Genomic DNA, 22,274 nt, shown 5'->3' on the forward strand with positions numbered 1-22,274 from the left:
ACTTACTGCCACCGAGCAAAACCTTCTCTGTGTGGATTTCTATAAGCGAGCAAAACGGTAGTCTTTCGCGAGGTTGGGTTATTGTCCATGCAAATTAGAGAAAACACTTCTTACGCGAAATAGTGCTTTACACCGCCAGTGGCGCTGATGTTGAATGACATGTCACCGTTCACTAATAGTTAGAGCATCACGGCATCTACACATTGGGAAGCACAAAATGGACAAGCCCTTTATAAACCCTCCTACTTTCCTATCTGCATGACATACGCGTCTACTACATGGTTCTACAATGCGCCAGTAATAGTGCCTTGTTCCACAGTTACAAAACAATCTTTAACTTTTCCTGGCGCATTATATCTCCCTAAACAAACTTCTAACCGAACACAAAATTTTTTAATTACAAGCGGGTCCTAATAAGGACGATAAGTTTGTTGTCTTTAGGGTCAGGAGCTGAATCTTGGAGGAGGGGTGAAGGTAAGAGGTGCAAGCGAATTACCAAGTGAGCTACTTACTAATATAAAGGCTCGAGTTATTGACTCGATCGAACGATTAGGGGAGGATTGTTATTACACAAATACTAAATAGAAGAATAATATTTGATGTGTTCTATTTAAAGCCCTTTAGCTTTTGTTAAAGGAAGTTTATTTAGTTTATACTTCAACATCTTAAGGTTTATAATTAACTTACTGGGTGTAGGACTGTCGACATTTTGACTATCACAGCTCGAAGAAACTTTACTTTCGACAGTAACAATATTTATAGATGGGTGACTACAGTTTATTTTTTTAGTTTATTACGACTTTTAATTGGTAAAAATGCTTATACTACTAGAAGATACTAATTTCTATGAAGATGAAGCGTATGGTGTATTTTTATATTCTACTTTTTTCATTTTCTAATATAAAACTTTTCAGTTAATTCATTTTAATATATAAATTTATGGTTACAAAGAAAGCCTCCTGACGCCTGTAAAGCGCAAACTGGAATATGAAAAGCAGGACAATGATAATATTTTGTTAGATGGCAAGGTTCGATGTCTTAGTCAAGAGGTATACTATGTGTCTGAGACTGATATTGTGCAAACCTTTATCTATTTATTAAAAGTTTTCTGTTTTCTTCAGATTTATAAGCCTAAATTTTGATCTTTTTATTAAAAAAAAAAGTTGGATTTTTTTTTACCGAAGACCTTATATATATATATTATTCACTTACAAAGTTAGCTTTTTAAAAAGGTTAATTTAACTATGTGTTATATCCTATACTTCTATGGATTTTCGCTTAGCGAACTTTATGGAAAACACTGTTTTATACTTTTTAATGGTAAGAAAGCTAGAAACTTGCTTGTTATCACGTTTAATTTAATTTTCGTTATTAATAACGTAAAGAAGTTTAGAATGAATAGATTTAAGGCAAGAGAATACAATAATATAAAAACTATAATGTTTTATAATTTCAAAAAGATGCTGCAATATTTTGGTTTTTTATTATATTAAAAAACATTTTAAAATGCTTTTGTGGGAGTTAAACTTATATTTTTCCTGTTCTATTGCAGAAATAAAACTTTTACTATAATACTAATAATTATAATTTGTTTCATTGGTAAAGTTATTCTACTTTTTTTTACGCCACCAATACTTTAAGCAAATTTTATTTTGCTTTATTTCAGGATCAGAATTCTAAAAGAAAAGCTTTTTTCAAAAAACAAATAATGCGTTCGGTGATAATGGAAGTTATTCCTGAAAACTTTGAAAAAGGTCCAAGTTTAATATTTTTTTATAGCACCCAGTTATTAATTAAATTACACTTTGTTAAAACTGTAAATTTAATAACATTTTAAAACTTTAGTTGACCTTGTACGTATATATAAGAAATTTTTACTATATAAAATATTATAGTATGATTCAGTTCTAAACTACTTATACGTATCCAATATCTTTAAACAAAGATTGGATTTTTAAATTGTGCCCGAGAGGAAAAAGAAGTTTGGTTGTTTCTAGCAAAGGAGAGTACGTCTTCTCGACTATAAGTCCTTTATAAACCCCTTAAGACTTTTTTTAAAATAATTTAATTTATACATAAGAAAACTAATATAAATATCGACTATGTAATTCTACTTGAAAATATTAGTAATAAAAATTAATAAAATCTACTAAGAACGCGCAGCTATCAAAGAAACGGATGCTGCCTTCCCTCCTTCTACAGTTAGTAAGTAAATAATAATTATAAATTTATTTTGAATTATAATTATTATACTAAATTTTTTGATGAGCTTACCAGGAGGAAACGGTTTAGATGTTCAACACAAAATGCTGCAGTGTTGGTTGGATTGTATATACGAGGAAGAAACTGAACAGTTTTATATTCTCGACGTGGTGCCACAGTCCGCACTAAAAGTATAGATAGTGCCTTTTTTATTTTTTTATTTTTTTTAGATGCGATGGAAGGGACAACCACTTAATGAAGTTCCAGCGGAATTAAGGTTTTGCTATACTATTTAAATTCGCATTAGTATTAAGTTGACTATTAGGTTTCAGTGGCTAGAAAGCAAAATTAATGAACTTTTATCTTTAGCAAAACGGTTCTTTTATATATTTCTTTTAACTCGAAAAAATGGCGAAGCCAGTAAACAACTTTTTTTTTTCAAAATTTTATTTTTCACAAAAAAGGACCAAAATGAATCCATATCCGTTCGCTTTACTTCCCTACGGTCAATGCTGCATAAATAATATTTATAAAGCGCTCGAGACATTCACGGTGAGTCAACTTGCAGCACTTCCGTAATTTGCTCAGTTACTCTATCACGAGACTGCCACACGGCTGGACGGGATCCTGTTTTTCCACAGGAGAAGCCTATACCACAGCAGAGCTGCCGCACCACTGTGTTTCTGGGTAGACTCGTATAGTTAAAGTATATGGAAAGCATATTTATTGTATATTATAAATATATCAAAAAAAGGTACAAAAAATGGATATAAACAGATTATTTTTTGGTTCATCCTAATAAAGCTAAAAAAAAAAATTGATCAGAATTCCAATCTCTTCCAAGCAACGTTAATTCTTAGGCGAAAGCTTATAAATCAAATAAACTATAGCGGGACTCAGCGAGATGCCGTACTTGCTGTTCATAGCCCCCTCCTGAAGAGCCTCACTTTCTTTACAAATGCTTAATTGATATCCACTGTTTTCCGTATGTATAATCCTGTAGCACTCAAATTTTTCAGCTACTGCATTCCACTCAAGCAAGTCTATCTCCTTTTCGTTAGTAACAAACTTCTTCAAGTTTGTAATAAAGTTTTTTACCGTCGAGCTGCAGTAGAAGTAATTTCAGATATATAAAGACGCGTAACAAGTAAAACTTACTCAGTTTTCGCCTGATGTAGTATTGATCTGGCGATTGTTTTCAGATAATTTACGTATCTCACTCTGCAATGATGGTGACTGTAGGAGAGCTTTCCATCATTAATCTGTTCCAAAAAAAAACTCAAAAACTATAACAAAATATATGCTAATAATAACTTTTTTGGAGATCAGAAACCAATCATCGCCCGTCAACAAACTTCTAATACAGAACTTTGGTCTTGGAAAATTGTATGTTTTTAATTTTTTCTCTTTAGTTGTGGTTCCACCGGCAACCTTGCTTACAAAATTAGTTCTCTTACCATAATTAACGATATTCTCAGAAGGCTCTTTGCGTAAAGAATTATTAGTGTTTACTACAGGAGGCGCTTTAAAGGAAGACGGTGCGCTTTGAGGGACAAAGTTTTTTTTAGACCATATAGTTTTACACTCTTTTAAAGGCAAAAGACAAATTATATTAGTAAGTCGCAAAAGTAGAAGTTAATGAAATTTAAACAAGTAACCTACTTTGTTTAACTTTAACTTTAAGAAGTTCAGCTTCGTAAGAGCAAACGGCCAAAGTAAAGTCTTGTTGTTCAGTCCAAAAAACGTTATGCGACAGACTTTGTATAGCTATATTATTAAGTAAAAGGAAAAGATTAACAACGTGATCTCGAACAACGTATATTGAAGGAATAAAGGCGCCCACCTGAATTTCTTATATTTCTGTATAAATTTCCCTTTGTTTCATAAATATTCTTATTGACTGTTTCTGGTTTAACACTACTTAAATCCAGCTCTTTTAATAACGACGATGGTAAACGTAAATCTATTATACTCTCTTCAGTGGAATCTCTTATATTAGGTTTTGTTAAACCAGGTGTGGGCTCCTGGAAATAAGGTGACATCCTCTTTAACTTTAAAATATCAACTTTCCCTTTAGCGCTATTTAATTGTTTAATATACTTCGGAGCTTCCTGTACCGAACACGCAACTGTGTTAGCGTTATTGCTATATATTCTCTTAATGTTGTAGGTGAAAAAACATAAGTAAAAAGCACCGTTTCTAGGTTTAGTGCTAATAAATTTTGTTAAAATTTTTCTACTATTAAATAACTGTTGAAAAAAATGCATAATTACTATAACTACTTTAATTATTTCAAGTAACTAAAGATCATAAGCAAAGACGGCACAAAGCAGTGCGTGAAGCCCATAGCTTGGAGCCCGTCAGTCTGAAAGAACTTCCCAGGGGCCCTCTTTCCACGTGACGGACCTCGTTACATGCGATTTGTATAAGGTAAGATTTAACAAGATGCGTTCAACACAGTATCTTTAAAAAAAATCATGTACTTAATCACTGATTAGTGGTTATTTTTTAAACTACGATTTTAAGTCTATGAAGACACTGCCTTGCATACTTACAACGTTAAAGGAAGTAAGATTCATTTCTTCTGAGTGATAATTCTCTTGGGGTTGCCATTCTTTGCTAATTTTTTTCATATGCATAATGAACAGAGTATAGCGGTAGTACTCAATGGTAAGATTAGCTGGCAGTTCATTATTTGTTTATAGCAGCAATTTTTCTCACATTAATTTGCAATGCAGTTAAGTTTAAAGGAGCACCCTGCCCTTATTCTTGTGACGGATTTTTCAATATAGTGACATTATAATCAACGTCCGCAAATGCTTCCACCCGCTTGCACACCTAATCTTTTTCTGCTTTCTTTTAAAACTTTTTATCTTGGTACTTATAAAGAAGCGACCACATAGTGTAAAATATTAAACCGGCATGAAATAGGTGTCATGCCCTTCTACTACTAAAAGTAAAAACTGGCATAGCGCTACGCAAAGCCAAAGCTGCTTACACTTGGGCTCGGGAAATGCAGTACTTTAACGTGTACACACTTTATTTGGTTTTTTCCCTAAATAAAGTACAAAACTCTTCGCACTTGACGACAAGCTTAGGGTTGTACATTTCCTTCCTCTTCGATTACTCTTTATAATGATGCTTAGTTTAGTTCTGCTCTGTTTTTTTATGTCCCGTTCTTACTTAAGCTCATATATATCTGGTTTATGTTATTACCTAAACAAGGTTATACAATCATACTTTCAATAATAAAATTATTGTCCTTTCTATATCTTTTTACATAATTAACACTATATTTGTTTACTTTAAAAATAAAGTTATTATCACAAGTGGTGAAAATTTTTTCTTGGATCCTGTTATTTTTCCAAATGACGCTAAAAAGTAGCAAGCACTTAAGCTAAGCACGGTCCTACATCCCGTTCTTTCAAGAGCATTCGAATATAACAGGAAAGTTTGGATGCATGCAACTTTTTTGGTATCTTAAACCTATGCGTGCAATAATAAAAAGTGTTCCTTTCAAAGTTACTTTACTTTTGATTCACCAATAATTAATTGTTACAAACTATATAAAGGTATCTATTATGTGGTAGTATTAATGTGGCCCTCTTGTTTAGACCATAAACACTAACTACTAAAGTGATCACTTTAGTTATAACAAAAATTATTCTATAGCTCCAACATATATTTATTTAAAGGTATCTCCTATGCTACCGGCTTAGAATTCCTCGAAAGCTTACTGAAGAGAAAAAGGCGGAAAGCAATAGAATTCTCTTTTTACCCTTTCCACGCTAAACAATACACCCCCTACAAGGCGTAAAAAAATTATCGCCACAATAAACCAAACTCTCCATAATAACACTCCATGCAATCTATTTTGTTAGACTTACCAGTACACCAAAATATGCATGCCCTCCTAAATAGAGCAGAAAAACCTTTATTCAGGTATCTAGTTTTATCTCCTCCTCTTAGCCTATTAAATGATTAACATTAACTTTTTCATTCTTTTTTAAATACAGCTCATTAGATTATAGATAGACATTCAATCCATCCGATCTAAAAATTTAATCTTCAGGACTTGGTTTAGTACTGCGGTGAGAGACCACGGAAGCTACTACGTACTGCACTTTGCCCTTAGAAAATCAGGGTATGCAGAGTTCGGCTGATGTAAAACACCAAGCGATTACGCTTAATTGAGAGCTTGAGTATCCAATCGAGCTCCATGAAAGGTCAATTTTAAATAAATTTGAAATAAAAAACTTTAGGAGTACTAACGCCTTTTAACACTTATCTTAAACTTGAGGGCCGTAATATTGGCGCCTTAAGCACACTTTTCTTAACGTTATTAAACAATACCTTTACAAAAAACACCAAGTTGACATTAACACAAGAACTTAACCTCCTCGTTTATGTACAATATCTGTTTTTTGTTTAGTCGTCGGTTATGAAACTGATGAGGCGTGCGCCCATCTACCTAAGTTAACAGTGATTTTTAAAATTAAATTTTAGAAAAACCTTAGATTAGCTCAATATATTTTTGTTAGCGCTTGTGTACCAAAAAAACGGAACACAACTACTTATAACAAAAGGCGTCTTCGAAGGATTAGAGTTAATACGCCAGTAACACATTAGAGACTTCGGACCCTCCCTTTTTCTGCTTCTTCTCTATTTTTTTTACTTGTATTTTTGTTACAGTTTTAATTAATTCCAACGAGATTTTTACATTCCTAAGTTAAGAAAGGCAATAGCTGTAGTTAGAAGTAGTCACCGCCTATAAGTGAGATTCTAATTGCTCCACTGCCTCAAATACTTGTTATATCCAAAGAGCAAATGGTCTAGATATATACTATACGATATATTTAACTCGATACAAGAATTAAAGCAGACAAGTTCTGCTAAGCGAGAATTAGAAACAGAAAGAATTAATTTATAGTAACTGTGGTAACAAAACTAAATATCTAAGAGAATAGTGTTTAACTGGTATTGAAGACAGAAAGAACACGGAAATAAGTCTTCCAAAACTAAAAGAAAAAACTTAAAGTTTTAAAGAGGACGTACTTAGATACGAAAAAAATAATTAAATTGAGTTTTTAATATGCTTAAGTTTCACTTGAAAACTTGAAGTCTTATAGAGGACTTATATATATTTTTTTGGGGAAAACTTAGCAATGCGGTACAAACGTTATAAAATTTTGGTTCTTAATAATTCTTAATAATTCTTAGTATTATGTTATACGTTGCCAGCTTTGCGGCTTAAAGGTCCACAAAGTATTAGGCATGACTGTGCAAACCTATACTCGCAAAAACTGAAATCACTCAAAATCATAAAGTTTGTTGATGAGCTTTTAAGAGAAGAGTGGTGTGATTCCCTATTTGAAGTAATAGAAGGCATTATAATCGCTCTTATTACTATAAAAAACACTAGTGGAGATTACATTTAAAACAAAGATTTGTTTCTATTAAAAAGGTTTTGGTGCAAATTACGACCTGAATTAATTCTACTCACACTCCAGGAGCATTTCAGATAGTTTGAAAAATGCCGTAGTTATGCATTCTAATTATTCTTTTCTTCACAAAAGATTAGTGAATATCGGCAGATCAGTTTTTCCTATTTCAAAGAATACTTGGCCAAAATAAGTTGCTTGGACTAGAAATAACTACGTTTATTACGAACAGTTGAAATTGCTACCCGAAATTAGAAAACGAAAAACAAAGACCTCAGTAACGTATAACATGCCGGAATTCTGGACAAACTTTGCTAGCGAGCTATTACTAAATTGTTGTATTATTGATAAGAGAAGGTTTACAATCAGGTGCACTTTATATGCTGTCTCCTCTATATACATGTTTATAGCAGACTCTTCCTTCTCCAAAGACTTGATCTATCGGTGATGAGACCCTAATATTTTTATTAAACTCTCTTTTATTGCATTGTGCATACCTTGATATGTCAATTAATAAAATGTATATATTTATATATATGGTACCAAAATTGGAAGTTAAAAATTAACGTAAGGACTAAATCTCTACTCGTTCTTAAACGTAACAAACGCCTATCGTACCTTTTTTTACTAAAATGCGCGGCCTCCCTTGATATTCTAGGGCGCAATGCCCTGAAGTACCTGTGGACCAGGGACTAACGCATAGGTTAAACAGAGATTTACTAAATTGCAAAGAAATAAAAAATGTAAAAAGGTGGCTGTGAAACTATATTTGGCCCCCATATCAAGAGAAATTGCAATTTATGAAACAAAGTGACAGTATACAAAACGTTATGCTTTTTCTGTTTTGAATTTCCCTTACGACAAACGGGAAGCCTATCTCTATTGGCCAGTAATAATTTATTAAGGTATTAAGTTTAACACATACCTTCACCTTATCACATGATACTTTTAGTAACTTTTAAGATAATTATAAATCCTGCGTCTTTTAATCCTATCTCTCTAGAGTAGTGTATTAATAAATCGCGTGAATAAAAGTCCAAAGGTACTATTGACGGAAACATGGCTTCTAACTTTAAGGTTTAACAGGAAGAGAAGGATTTAAAAAACTAATTAACTATATTCGTAGATGACTCAATTGAGAGTTTCATATTAACTTTCATTCTTTGTCAGGACTTAATACCTTGACGTAAGATTTACATCCCCATTAAGATGGGCGCCCACTTATTGGTGTGGTGGAAACTCTAAAATTTTTAAATAACATTTCCATATATTTCACTACTTCTAAGTTTAGTAAATAATTAATTTCTTGGGGGGAGCGGGATCGAAGAAAAAGAATAATTTTACCCCTAAATACATTACGTTTTCCTGCCTCCTTAAGGTGCGGGCTGATATACCGGAAAAATCTATTCTGCATGGTTAATTGCTCTTTTTACTCTTAGAGCGTGTGTGAAACTATTATAATAAACTGTTGCGGATGTTCACTAATGTTTCATAATATATTTAAGAATGTACAACTCAATAAAAACTTACATATTTAAGTTATCCAAGAATACTCTTTAAATACCTTTAACAGGGTAGGGGGCTATACTAACCCCACAGTAAGTTCATTAAAAATGAAACAGGAGGCTACACAAATATGTTAAACCAAGACACGCATTCGTGTAATTTATATATAGAATTTTTTAATGCTCGATCGGGCCAGGAGCTCTCAACGGGGTGATGCAGTTTTTACTTGAAGTAAAAGTAATCTCATTAGGGTATTAAAGTAATGCATCTTAATAAAGAAATCATAGTGCCCATGTCATGAAGCGCGCGGCTTGTTTTGTCAATTGTAGCGAGCATGCTATTGTCGGTGGGCTCTGGGAACAGACGAATATGTCATGATTACCGCTACACAACACATACAAGCGTTGCTTGCTGTGCAATGAGATTTTGCTTTTGGTACAAAGTGTACAGAGATTCAGGCCGCCACTTCAACCTCGGCTACCCCATAACTTACGTGCGGACGCCATAAGAGTTTATTATAACTCCTTCAAATATTTCGCTTGAATAACGATATTACGTTGCCTTCATGGGTCAGCGGCAGTGTTAATGTAGTGATTTTTTTTTTTTTTTGACGTGCAAAGATCGCTTCATGCCTTTAATGTAATGGTGTTCGTTCACTCTATGGAGCGCCAGAAATAAATCACATGAAGCAGAGGTTAAATAAATAAGATAATAATTTAACTAGCACACCCGTTAGTCAAATAACAGAACTGTAGCTAAGGTGTTAGGGACTTTTAAAAAGTTAATTGGAGAAGAAGCTAGAAACTGGGTCCTATTATAAAAAAGAGCCCAAGAGTTGCAAGCTTGTTTATAAAAATAAAAAGATAGTAGAGATGAACCAAATAAAGTGACCATCTTCGGGTTCAAGGGCAAACCTGTTGCCCATTAGCAGGAAACAATGACACTCGTCAAATTGATAGGTCTCCGGGTTACACCGATATTTGCTAATACTGCAATAAACTAAGTCAAAATATTATTAACGACCAAAAACACTGTTCTCCACTCAAGCACTTTTAAGTGATTTTAGTAATAAAGTACTCTTGCGCTCTAAACTGCTTTTGTCACAACATTTACAATTTGTCAAAACGGTTATTTAAACAAACTGCATATAAAAATTAAGAGGTCGTTTCTTACATGAAAATTTCTATTAATATTCATATCTATTACAGTTTAGTGGCTTTTACTCATAGGTCAAGATCGAAAGAAGTAGTCTGCTAAATGAAATGAAACTATCACTTTTAATTCAAATCAAGGTAGAAGCATATTTCGTATGCCCTTACAAATATTTTGTCTCCTCCACATGAAATCTATTTCTCGCGTATGGATGTTGGATAAAGGCTATTATAAGTATAATATAACACATTTTCTAGAATTTTATTAAAAATTAAGCGGGAAGTGCACACTTATATACTATAGTTAACTAATAATCTCAGCCTTACTATCGCTGGTCAGTTTGCGCAGCTTAATAAAAATTTTATTAAACAATTATAAAAAGTGTATTGCCTATTGCTTGATTTCATTTGTACTTTTTATTTAAACGCGACACGATTTTCTCGCGAACCTTTTTATAAAGCCAACCGTCGCCTTTTAATCTTTTAATTTTTACTCCGCAACTATTAAGGAGCCAAACCTTGACCACTTCTAAGCCTAGTTCGACAGATCTGTTGTTACTTCTGTAGTTACAAGTAATTTTGAAGTTATCAAGCTAAAAAGAAATTGTATATATTGAGGAGAGACAAAAAATATACATAGTACTTTAATGCAATGGAGCATTAAACTTTCTAAAACAAGTAAAAGCTCAGTACGAAGTGTTTCAGCGGAACCGTTACTCTTAATAACTGGTGTTTTATAGAAAGTTCTGACCAATCGAGCTGCATCCTTTGTTTTTTTTTGACCCTTAATGTACTTCTCTAAGTTTAAAGGATGCTCGGGCGCTGGTACGCTCTCATCTTTCATCTTGCTTCCGAGAAATTTCTTACGCATTTCCAAACTAAGGCTATTTTGCTTTTTATTCCAGTTTATGACTCTCAATTGTTGAATACTTATTTCGTAAGGATCATTAGAGATCTTTAGGTTGCACAAATCCACTTCCGAAGTGTTATTAAATGAAGATTCAAGCTCTTTCGCGGTTTCACTTCGAAAACATGAGCTTCTAAATGTTTTGATTAGTGTTAATGAATTATAAGGTAGCACCCATTCTGAAGATTTCAAGTTTTTATGTTTCTATAAAGAGTCCCATAAAGTAAATAATTAGAAATTTTACGCAAAGGAAAACAACTTTCTACCTGCACACAGACACTACACTCAGACTCCTTACTATCAAACCCGTAAGTTTGCCAACAAAGATGACCATCTCCGCTTAGTTATTGGAGTTAATTAAGGGCATCAAGTATATAATCAAATCAATTTCACCTGAAATACTCTACTTTGCGTAAGAAATCTTCCATTATGGGATCCAAAAATCTACTCGAGAGTAAAGTAATCAAATTTAACAAGCGGGCCTAAAAGAGAACCTTCGAGTAGCCTCTTCAGTGTTGTCAGTCGCTGTGTATAAGCCTCTTGGAAAGGATACAGGGGCAGGCATTCCCATCTATACACAAAAGCTTTATTATATAGATCTAAGCAGTACAAGTAAGAACCTCTTTGCAAAGAAGTAGATCGCCACTAGGAAAGAGAGTACTACAGCCAATACTTCTGGAAAAAAGATTTTCTCTATTTTTATTAGAAAAATTTAATGTTCACACAAGTTACTGTTTAAAATCTTTTTTTAATAATTTCCGAGGAGTAATTGGAAGCAGCTGACTTCGCTCCGAATACGCGCTCAGCATTTCTTCATCTACCGGAAAGCTATACTTTTGCGCTTTTGGCATCTCTTTAAATTGGTACATCATCGCGTTCGATTCGAATTGTATTGCAGTGCCTCAACAGAGTAAAGAAAAATCGAAAATTCCCATAATTTTTTATTTTTTACAAAACTAACAATTCTCAATTTTAGTGCCATCATACTGAAGAACGGGCTTTAAGCGCAAGGGAGGTTCTGTGAAGCCCTTCATGCGACCCAATTAACGGCTAAAATGTAACCCCAGCTGAAATTGGTACCTCCATAACCCACTCGTGAAGGCGCAGATCATCAACAGTGGCGCGAGCTTCCGCACTTTTAACAAAAATCGACTTGAATAATTTCTTTAAACCTAAAAAAAAACTGAAGCTGTCAGCAAGTAGACAAGAAGATTTTTATAAAAAAATTAAAACATAAAAGGTCTGACTTTCGGAACAAGACGGCATCTTATAGTCCACTTCCCTGATTTTTTTATACAACTGGCTCATATTTTTAGCTCGAAAGGGATGTCTTCCTTAATTAAATTGATAATAATAAAAGACGAAATTATAAATTATAAATTATAAATAAAAATATTTCAGACCTGCAATCATGGCAAACAAAACTACACCCATCGCCCAGACATCGGCGGGAGGCCCCTGATACTGTACGCCCGATACTAGTGCATTTCATAATAGGCTTTATTATAAAAAGTCACAAGTATAATTAAATAATAATTTCAAAGAAGAGCTGTTGATAAACCGAACTCGAAAATTATATATAAGAAGCTTTGTGTGTAGATTATAAATTCATAGTAAAAACTTCTCCCAAAATAAATTGAAAAATGTAAAAATGAATTTATCTATTCTCTTGAATAGCAAAAAGTGTAACTAATTTAAAGCAGATTATTACAATTTTTTTATAAAAATTTGAATGCTCGTGCAATTTGGAATCTCCTTGGGGGTGACTGCATTACTTATAAAGATTATTACCCAATTCTGGCGACGCATATAAAGGAGTGCCACAGAACGTGTCACATAGATTTTCTGGCTAAGTAAGAAAAGTAATTTCAGCAGAAAATTAAAAGATCGATGGCGAAGTACAACATTAAGAAAGAAGTTTAAAAAAAACTAATTTTATGACTAGCAAAGAATTGTAATTAAAGAGTGTATAAGCCAGAATAGTGGTAACCACGCACGCTAAGAACGTAATTCTGCACTCGAAATTAAATTTAAAAGAGTAGAGCGCCATCAAAGAGCCTTTGTTTGGCTCTCGAGCATAAAAAGGTTTTACAATTTTAATTTTACAAAAAATATAAGCAAACTTTAAAAGTTCTTCCCAAGCCAAAGTCAGAAATTAGAACTTCGTTTTTCTCGGAGAGAAGAATATTTTCTAATTTCAAATCTCTGTGGAGTATCCCGGACTTGTGACAGTGATCTGCTTCAAACTCTTTTAGAAAATGACGAGAAACTAGTTATCACAACAACCCACGGCAGAGATTATCTGTCTAAAAAAGTATCTCGCTTGTGTTTCGGGTAACTTCCCTTTGCGAGCAATAAAATCAATCATTTCGCCTCCAGGAGCGTACTGCCTAGTCAAGACAAAAGTAAAGGGTCAATAAATTTGTTAAGATTAAGAAAGAGAAGCAGTAAAGACTGAACAAATATAAATCAAATTAGGTTAAAAAATTAATAATCTTTTGTAATTCAATAAAACCATTATTTATACAATAAAAATAAAGACAAAGAAGTTTATATAAATTTTTATTAAAAACGGTATAGAGAAAAGAGTGAAAGAGATACTTACGTAACTATGTAATATTCCTGCTCTGTTTCTATAACTTGATAAAGTCGTATAATATGTGGATGTTCCAAAACCTACGCAAAAATCCTAAGTGAACAAACCAGCACTTTCAATTTTCTGAAAACCTGCAACAAACGAACTTCCTTAGAAAGGCGCCTAGAAAAGTGTCCGGGAAGAATTTCAGTGATGTCCACATCAAGCTTCTTCTATAAAGCAAAGCAGTACAAAACTTATATATATATATATAACAATCTCGGAAATAGTCACTCTGATACTCTTGGAAGTTACGGCCGTGTTTGGTTGTGCTTCATGCTTATCACATAGTTTTTGAACTTTTTGATCTTTTCCAAGCTTTTCGCAAGTATGTGAATATGCTCGCGGTGAACTTAGAAGCCGGAAATTCCAGGGAAAAGTAGCTATTAGTGCTTCGCTATTTATTCTTCTGGTAGTTTTTGTGTAGCCAGTGGGGCTCGAATTGTTAACCTTCCTTGGAGTATTTCTTTGGGTTTTCTCAAACTACAGATATGCAAATATAAAAGGGAAATAATCAATATATAGTTTAGCGTACAAAGACAAAACAATTACTTCCCGCCTCTTTTTCTTTTTTAAATCCTCAACTCTTTTCCGGTAGCTGCTTTCAAGTCTTTCCTTGCTTATGATTTTAACAGCAACCTGTTACAAAACGTATGCTTATAAATATGAAACAACCTACTTAACTATTAAATAGTAGTTTAAAGAAGAGTTGAAGGTTATACTGTCTCCCTGGTGCCTCGATGCTCAGCTAGCTTTACTTTTGAAAAAGCACCACGGCCTATAGTTCTTCCAACTTTATATTCTAACAAAACCTAATGTTATTAAGTATTTAGTTAATATTAGGGTGATATGAAGCGACGACTAAAGCGTTTACTATATAAGACCTTTCTGGCTACTGTCATGACTACTGTACAAATATAGAGCCCCCGTTCACCGCTTTGTCAGTACTGTAATGTCGATTTTATCTTTGGCAACATTTGCTGAAGGTTCCCTTCCTTTTTAAGAGTAATTACTATTTAAAAGGAAAGATAGCGATTGAGGGAAAATAATACATAATTTGTATATTCATCTCTATGACAAAGTGCAGTGCTACAAGCAGTCTGTTTTCACCGTTTTGTGTTTTGCAACTGCGACCTTTTATCTTTCACTTCTACTTTGTATGCCTAACAATCATAGTAGAGGGCTCTGACCAATGAAGCTAACATCTTTTCCCCCTCTCCTATTTGCTTAATGACTATGGCCCACGGTTCAGTAAAACTTCTTATCTCCGTAAACGAATGAGTTAGCCAACCAACTTATAGACTTAATTATACTACAGTTTAATTGTTAAAACCAACCTAAACCTAGTGTTATGAGGCCCTTTCCTTTGCACCCCCTTAGAATAACTAGCAGCAGATCTTATTGAAGGTGTTACTAAAATCTAAGGTTTGTATTTGAGCTAGGTTTGACCTTGTAGATTTAGAGGAGTTTGTTCAACAGCTAACTTAACTAATACCTTGCCTCCCTTTAATTTTACGTTGACGTTGCTTTTTCCCATCTTATGACACAGTCTTTGCTTAAGTTACCAACTTTTGGCTATCCCCTCAGTTTGCAAAACCTCTTAGTAGAAGTAGACGAAATCTTATTAAGACCTTGGTATGGCTAATAGGGTAATCAATGCTGTCTTAATAAAAATATATTATACCTTTGGTAATGAATAAACGTACCTGAGTAAGAGACCTAGTACTCGCAAAGTATTAATGGCAATATATTTTTCTTTTCTTTTGAAGCAGAACGGTCGCCCTTCTGGGATTTATTTACTTTGAGTAGAAAAAATACAAATTAAGATGGTACTTTCATAAGTTCGTTAAAGTCTTTCGTTGTATTGACTCTTTCTAACACTAGTTGACTATTCTGAACCAAGAGATAGTACCATTAAACAAATGATTGAATAAAAGAATTAACAGTATATTAAGGTATCAGGATTAGTATTCAACCGTGCGTGTACGTTTAAATTTTATTATTGCTCTATTATTATAATTAATGTAACTAAAGAATCATTGTCGATTGCTGCTGTATTGTCTATGGAGTGGATTGAACAAAGTTATATGCAGAGATTAACAATATAATGCACTTTCCGAGTAAATACTTTATTAATGCGATCGTTACCTTAGTGAATTATTAACTGTTGTAGCGGAACTGCTTAAGCATTGAGTTGTTCATCTCTATAGTGGCAGGAATCTATTTGTTAATAACGGTGCAAAAGCCATAGGAATTATAGTTTACCTAACTAGGTAACTACCTGCTAGTGTTTAATAGGCACTAAAATGAGGCAAGGCAACACATAAATAAACTAATCCCATTGAAGGTTCAAGAAAAATCAAGATGAATTATAGGGATTAACACTCCATAAATGATGAAAAAAGTGACTATCCTTCAATAATTATCACCAGAAAAAAATGTGGTAGTTAGGGAAAGTGTCATTAAAATTATCCATGACACAGGTAATTGGTTCTCAACAATAAATTAACGATCTTGGGTTAGCTGGTGGTTTGGGAGCTTAAGTCCTTGTACAGACTATTCCTGAAATCTTCCCAATTTAATGGTGTGCTTGATTAGTGTGGTGTTAATTAATAAAAATAATACACTAGGCTTAATAACTCACTAACGTAGTTGGTAAAAAACCAATCACACTATAGACAAAGTTCTTCATTACTAATGGGTAATATTCAATAAAATTCTTAGCATTTATCAAGTTGTGTAATACTAGTTTTGCGTTGGTCCTAGGCCTCTCTTAATTATATGGGTCTTAGGTTATGCTTACCCAGAGTATACTACCAAAGTATCAGAGCGCAGTAACTAGTGTTATGAGCTCCTCTCCAAAATTTACCCTCTGCGAACAATATAGCTTCCAAGCAGAAAGCTAAGTACAATAATTTCCTCTCTGCTTTGCTGGACCAATTATGTTTGGAAGATGCGTAATTATGTTAAAACTTTGGGATTTACAGGTTCTGAAGGCAGACCCTTTTTCATAATATGCTTTAGAATTTGTCTTCTGTTTTTCTACTGTCGTTGTCTGATCAACACCGTATAGATAATCCTCAGGTTCAGATTTGACAAACTTCTTGCCGGAATCTTTCTCATGGCCAATAACGAAGCCCGGGTCAACAATGTTTCCGTCACCACTATAATCAATCTCTTACTAGTTATCTATATTTGTTGCGCATTCTAAAAACCGGGTCATACGACTTTACTACACGTCCTGAAGACGTGTAAGCCACACAAATCGAGGGAAAAACAGTAACATAGGTAGAGTAGGGTTTGAAAAACCCCAAATTGGGTTTGTGGAGAAATAACTTGAAACTAAAGAATCATTCCGCACTGTGCGTGTACTACACCGGTAGAGAGCAAATTGAATGAAAAGTATTTAGACTGTGAGCGATCTCCTACCTACCTAAAACCATGTGGCAACGTAATTAATTTCAGTGGGGCTTGACATACCCACCTCATCAATTACTGGTTAAAAGGAGCTATATTAAATTTGACTAACTAAAGAAAAACTTCAGCAGTTTTTTAGTAATAAAATTAGTTGTATAAATTTTAAAAGGTTAAGTGTCAAAAAATTGGTATTACTGGTGAGGACCGCACATTACTATGTTAACCCGTTGATGAGTTTTGAGGTCGGAAACAATTATTATAAGATTACAAGCTGAGCGTTTATTTAATGACTTCAATAGCAGTGGATTAAACCTTCTATAAAAAAGTAAAACACATATTTAAATTTCATAGTCACTCGAATTGGACAATATATTTCTCAAATCCATTGTACCCTAAAAAATTTTGTCTTCTAATGCAAGGATTTTCTCAAAAGCTTTCTTAATTCGTGATCAGTAAATCCTCAGCTCTAATCTAATCTATTCGTTAATAATTATATAAGACCCTGATAGTACTATAAGTTCTCTCTTGAGTTTTATCTATTCCAAATATCCTTTTTTTCTAATTTCATTGATGAATTTAGGTCAATTCATCCAAGATTAATATTCACACTTTTCTTAAAAGACTATAAATTTCTCGTTTATAGTGTCCCTAGTCGTTATAATAAAGGTGTTGCAAGTATTAGCTTATAATAACATTCTAAACATATTACATTAATTTGAAAAAACTAAATATTAATAAGAATTATTAATCTATTATTTAGCGTTGTTGTGTAGTAGTATTAAAATTAGAGTCGAAGTTATATAATTTTATAATAATAAATAATTTAATCCAACGGTTATGGACAGATTTTACATGCTCCATATAACCTTTTAGATATCTTTTTTAAGAAAAGCTTAGTCAATATAATAACGTGCATATGTCTGATGTTAAAACAAAACATTAAGAAGAGTAATAATATGTAAACGACTAAAAAATAAGTTAACAGATTAAAGAAATTTCGTATTTGTTAGAAGAAAAACAACGGATGGTTGAAAAGACCAATCCTAGCCCAGAGAATTTGCTTATCTTAAGGTTAGGTATTACATCCTCTTTTGCTTGTTAGTTTTTTTAAATAAATGTAATACTATTTTAGCTTTGGCACGACCTTCTTACCAACTTAGTAGTTGCCGTCGCTAACTCTGACGATCCTTTGTTGAGTTTAATTTTTTTGCAGGTTATAGATTGTCAAAATATTGTACAAGTCACTTGTTTAAGTAAAAAAACTATATATATTATGTTTAGGTCTCAACATACTAAAATCGGCTTTTAGACTTCTGGAAAAATGACAAGTTACACTTATCTTTTTAAATACATAATAATTGGAGATACAGGTTATCTTTTTACTAATATAAAAGCCCAATATACGTCCAAAAGATATATAGCTACTTGTTAAAAAAAGGGGTAGGAAAATCATGTCTACTACTTCAGTTTACTGATAAACGCTTTCAACCAGAGCACGATTTAACCATAGGGGTCGAATTTGGGGCCCGTATAATAGCTCTGGAAGGAAAACAGTATAAATTACAAATATGGGATACGGTAGATCCACGAGTAACTTTCAAAGTTTTGTGGTAAACTTCTTTTTACTGCTAGGCTGGACAGGAATCCTTTCGTTCAATTACTAGATCTTACTATCGAGGAGCAGCGTGTGCTCTTCTGGTCTACGATATTTCACGGTTTTTAAAAAAATTATTTGAAATTACTCTTTTACTTCGTAAATAATAATTTCAGTAGGGCAATAAAAGTTAGGTGTAACAAAATAGGGCTACATTTAATAGTCATTTAAATTTTTGGCTCTATTTCTCAAGCGATACTAATCTATAAAGAAGGGAAACATTTAACCATCTAAATACTTGGCTTAGCGATGTGAAACAGTATGCAAGTAACAATATGGTGATTATGCTTGTGGGCAACAAGTGCGATATGCATCCCCAAAGAAAGGTATCTAGTTTGAGAAAAAACTGAGGTTTATAACAATACTGTAATAAATTAGGTCTCCAAAGAGGAAGCTGAGACGTTTGCGAAGGAGCACGGCCTTTACTTTATGGAAACCTCTGCGAAAACGACCGAGAATGTAGAGGAGGTGCACATCTTTCTAAATGTATACGGTTCCAGATTTAATAAATTTCGCAATGTTCTAATTGATAGGTTTTTGTAGAATCAGCAAGGGAAGTTATAAAAAAGATCAAATGTGGCAGGCTCGACGTGTCAAACGAGGTATTAATAAGTTCTATTTTAACGAAAAGCGTTTAACTTTAAGTAGATAAGCGGAGTTAAAATTGGCCCACAAAGACAGGCAAGTTCGCAAATTGGTCAAAAAAACTCAAACTGCTGTGGCTAAGAAACAAAAAAAGAAAGGGGAAAAAAGGGCTAATAAAAATCTTTGAGTAATTATCTAAAACTCGCAAACCATGAGGATTAAATAAACTTTTAGATGTCAAAAAGATCAATAAACTTTTAGATGTTAAAAAGATCACAAAGGCCATGCCTAGATAGAATTTATTTTTAGGAAAAAAGTGTCCTATATATTTTTCATGGAACTATGCGGAATTAGATTTGTGATAGTAAACAATAGCTATGGGGCTGCCAAATCCAAATAACATGAAAACAAGAAATTTTATGCCGAGACTCAACCTATGGTCAGGCCCAATTTTGAAGGGTAGATTCTAAAATAAATAACGTCTTTACTTAAGAAAGTGCGGACATATAACGAATACCTCTCCGATTTTAGCGGCCTTAAGCCGTCTTAAAGGAGAAGCAGGTTTAACTAAACCTCTATGAGAAAAAGTATGCAGGAGCAGCTAAAAAAAACAAACGATAAAAAAAAAAAATTGAATTAATTATATATATATATAGTAGTAAAAGACAGTAAAAGGTCAAAAAGAAAAAGAAAATATTTTTAGAGCACCGAGCTAAACATGCTTTACTAATAAGAATCAAAGCTGAGAGCGGTTAGGTTTTGCTTAATACGACTAAATCTTGAGGGTTATGTGAAGTAAAGATGGTTAATCGGGACAATTCTAGAAAACAAGTCTAATTATGATTTGCTAGGCAAAATAGGAGACTAAACATATTTATAAATTGAAAAGCTGATGTACTTCTAAAGGCACCAACTAGAAAGTACTTCTGTAAAACTTTATTAACTTAAATGCTGGTTTGTTATGGTCCTGTAAAAATCTGCATATATAACAATTTATAATTAAGGGATTACGGCCCCTTTACTACGTTCATCAGCAATTAGTAACGTATGCTGAAATTTTTTTATTAAAAATTGAATATAAATTTTCACATAAGCCACTAACTGCTGAGAGGCAATTTCTTTTGATATTGCCAAAAATATTTCTTTTAAACTTCCTATTGATTTTCTGGTTCAATTTGAAAAGTAATTTAGCAGTTGTAAATGTAGACTAATGGTGCTCTGAGACTCGCCACTACCGAAGAAATCTTCGTAACGACTAGTTGGCTTTTCTCTTTCTTGCCAAGTCTCTCCAAAGATGAGTTTGCTTATTTAACAATGTTTTAGCTCTCTAAACTTCGGCACTACTTTAGAAACTTTTTCTCTAGCTAGAAGTTAGAGCCATAACATTTTCCTATAATAGCCCAAAAATTTTATAGATCGAATGTTCCAGACTATTTAGGTGAGCACTTATCACTAACTTACTGACATTTTTGCAAATCTTTTTAAATTCCTAATATCATTACTTTGGGAACGCGAGGAAAATAATAAAAAGATAAGCCATATATATATATATATATATATATATATATATAATGGTTTATAAGCAATAGAACACAAAAAAGTACAAGAGTAAATGAGAAGGAAAATATAAAATAGAAGTTAAGCGACTTAGTTAAGGCCAAGCTATTTACTTATGTAGGGTATTAATGGGTTCACAATAAAATCAATTATTATAACTTCAGTAATAAAATATATTCTATCCCATAAGTGTCCAACCAAAATTTTAGCTTGGGGAAGATTTTATTCTAATAATGTTACTATCACAAGTAGTTGTAAGAAGCGTTATAATAAGTATATGCACCCATGGGGATGAATAGATATACGGCGTACACAGTAAAAGGCAGTTAGGGGACAGAGCAGAGAGTATTAGGTTTCCAGCGGTGTCATGCCGTCTTTATTTTAACTTGACTCTAATTTTATTAATAAATGCTAGTGTTCAACTAAAATTCCACAAACTTAATAGGATAAAAAGTACTTAAATAGAGTAAATTACCTATTAATTATTTTGTGGGTTAAGTTATATATAGTATTTAATATAAAAATTTAATGAGGTGATGCATTCTTGCCTTTAGAGCTTTCAAAAGTTGCCTTCACACGCATGTCCCCCCTCCTAACCTTTATTATACTGTGCTAAATCGTTTAAAAACTAGATTTTTTTTCTGGATTAGTCTTTGACTTTTCAGAGGGTAAGCCTTTTAAAAAAAAAGATCCGAAGAAAAGTTCTTATTCTTTTTTAAAAGAAGAAAAAAAAAGGATAGTAACTTAGGAGGCTGCTGCCATTAAAAACTTTTTAAGGGGCTACGCACTATCCCTTCAAGGTCTCTTCTGCCCCAATTTTTTTTAAAAAAAAGCCTTGCAGGGAAAGACTCTTGAAAGTAAAGGAAAAGTATGTAAACCATTAAAAAGGTATGGAGAGGATTTAAAAAATTTTAACTTGCCCTTCAATAACGGAAAACTTGTGCTGTTTGCCACCTATTGAAACATATCGTTTACGCTTGCTTTTATTAGCACATAGTCGAAATCTGCAGCTTTTTTTTTTCAGCTACGTCCATAATAGAATAATCAAATTTCCTTTAGTGGGTAATTGAATATTATAAGAATGAAGAATAAGTCTTTTGAATTTTGGTTTAACGGGGAATAGCGGTAAGTTACTACACGTAAAGAAAACTTTTTACTAAGGTCAAAAAGTAATTTTTAAATATAAGCATACGGTCATTTTTCTTTACCCTACAAAAAG

The 22,274-nt window shown here is 33.0% G+C and overlaps 4 protein-coding genes and 1 long non-coding RNA gene across 9 annotated transcripts; 2 read left to right on the plus strand and 3 right to left on the minus strand.

The window, feature by feature from the left end:
• The first annotated feature begins 623 nt into the window (after nt 1-623).
• Nucleotides 624-3,054, plus strand: LOC135120861 (snurportin-1-like). 4 transcript variants are annotated; one of them, XM_064045177.1, is made up of 12 exons: nt 624-766; nt 832-864; nt 952-1,049; nt 1,667-1,754; nt 1,946-2,006; nt 2,155-2,205; nt 2,270-2,372; nt 2,433-2,479; nt 2,528-2,578; nt 2,667-2,754; nt 2,806-2,889; nt 2,957-3,054. In XM_064045177.1, the coding sequence occupies exons 1-12, from the start codon at nt 763-765 to the stop codon at nt 2,999-3,001; spliced, it is 753 nt and encodes a 250-aa protein (XP_063901247.1). In that variant the 5' UTR covers nt 624-762; the 3' UTR covers nt 3,002-3,054. The 4 variants fall into 4 exon arrangements, with proteins under 4 accessions (XP_063901247.1, XP_063901248.1, XP_063901250.1 ...); XM_064045178.1 differs by having other exon boundaries at nt 835-864; XM_064045180.1 differs by having other exon boundaries at nt 2,806-3,013.
• On the minus strand, nt 2,966-4,337 carry LOC135120860 (uncharacterized). Its single transcript, XM_064045176.1, has 5 exons — nt 4,046-4,337; nt 3,865-3,969; nt 3,517-3,788; nt 3,361-3,464; nt 2,966-3,307 (listed from the first exon to the last, which is right to left on the minus strand). Exons 1-5 carry the CDS (start codon nt 4,242-4,244, stop codon nt 3,052-3,054), a joined length of 936 nt encoding a protein of 311 aa, XP_063901246.1. The 5' UTR covers nt 4,245-4,337; the 3' UTR covers nt 2,966-3,051.
• Nucleotides 4,338-10,671: 6,334 nt separating this feature from the next.
• Nucleotides 10,672-14,632, minus strand: LOC135120857 (uncharacterized). The gene is made up of 19 exons (XM_064045174.1): nt 14,565-14,632; nt 14,395-14,481; nt 14,077-14,325; nt 13,935-14,015; nt 13,813-13,883; nt 13,494-13,597; nt 13,331-13,443; nt 12,999-13,056; nt 12,611-12,685; nt 12,455-12,541; nt 12,288-12,379; nt 12,169-12,235; nt 11,940-12,108; nt 11,828-11,882; nt 11,702-11,778; nt 11,601-11,651; nt 11,474-11,546; nt 10,944-11,411; nt 10,672-10,893 (listed from the first exon to the last, which is right to left on the minus strand). The coding sequence occupies exons 6-19, from the start codon at nt 13,573-13,575 to the stop codon at nt 10,705-10,707; spliced, it is 1,656 nt and encodes a 551-aa protein (XP_063901244.1). The 5' UTR covers nt 13,576-13,597; nt 13,813-13,883; nt 13,935-14,015; nt 14,077-14,325; nt 14,395-14,481; nt 14,565-14,632; the 3' UTR covers nt 10,672-10,704.
• A 3,750-nt stretch (nt 14,633-18,382) lies between these two features.
• LOC135120841 (ras-related protein Rab-2-like) lies at nt 18,383-19,705 on the plus strand. Of its 2 annotated transcripts, none has more exons than XM_064045160.1 (8): nt 18,383-18,472; nt 18,541-18,629; nt 18,698-18,837; nt 18,892-18,974; nt 19,125-19,239; nt 19,292-19,381; nt 19,447-19,515; nt 19,562-19,705. In XM_064045160.1, exons 2-8 carry the CDS (start codon nt 18,581-18,583, stop codon nt 19,637-19,639), a joined length of 624 nt encoding a protein of 207 aa, XP_063901230.1. In that variant the 5' UTR covers nt 18,383-18,472; nt 18,541-18,580; the 3' UTR covers nt 19,640-19,705. The 2 variants fall into 2 exon arrangements, with proteins under 2 accessions (XP_063901230.1, XP_063901231.1); XM_064045161.1 differs by having other exon boundaries at nt 19,292-19,399; nt 19,457-19,515; nt 19,562-19,640.
• A 117-nt stretch (nt 19,706-19,822) lies between these two features.
• Nucleotides 19,823-20,242, minus strand: LOC135120829 (uncharacterized). Its single transcript, XR_010278759.1, has 3 exons — nt 20,207-20,242; nt 20,016-20,099; nt 19,823-19,964 (listed from the first exon to the last, which is right to left on the minus strand). It is a non-coding gene; the product is annotated as an uncharacterized LOC135120829 (long non-coding RNA).
• Nucleotides 20,243-22,274: the final 2,032 nt, after the last annotated feature.

This window comes from Zophobas morio, unplaced genomic scaffold (assembly GCF_036711695.1).
Source record: "Zophobas morio isolate AGI-343-1 ecotype UQ-CSIRO unplaced genomic scaffold, CSIRO_AGI_Zmor_V1 ptg000428l, whole genome shotgun sequence".
Taxonomy (NCBI): domain Eukaryota; kingdom Metazoa; phylum Arthropoda; class Insecta; order Coleoptera; family Tenebrionidae; genus Zophobas; species Zophobas morio.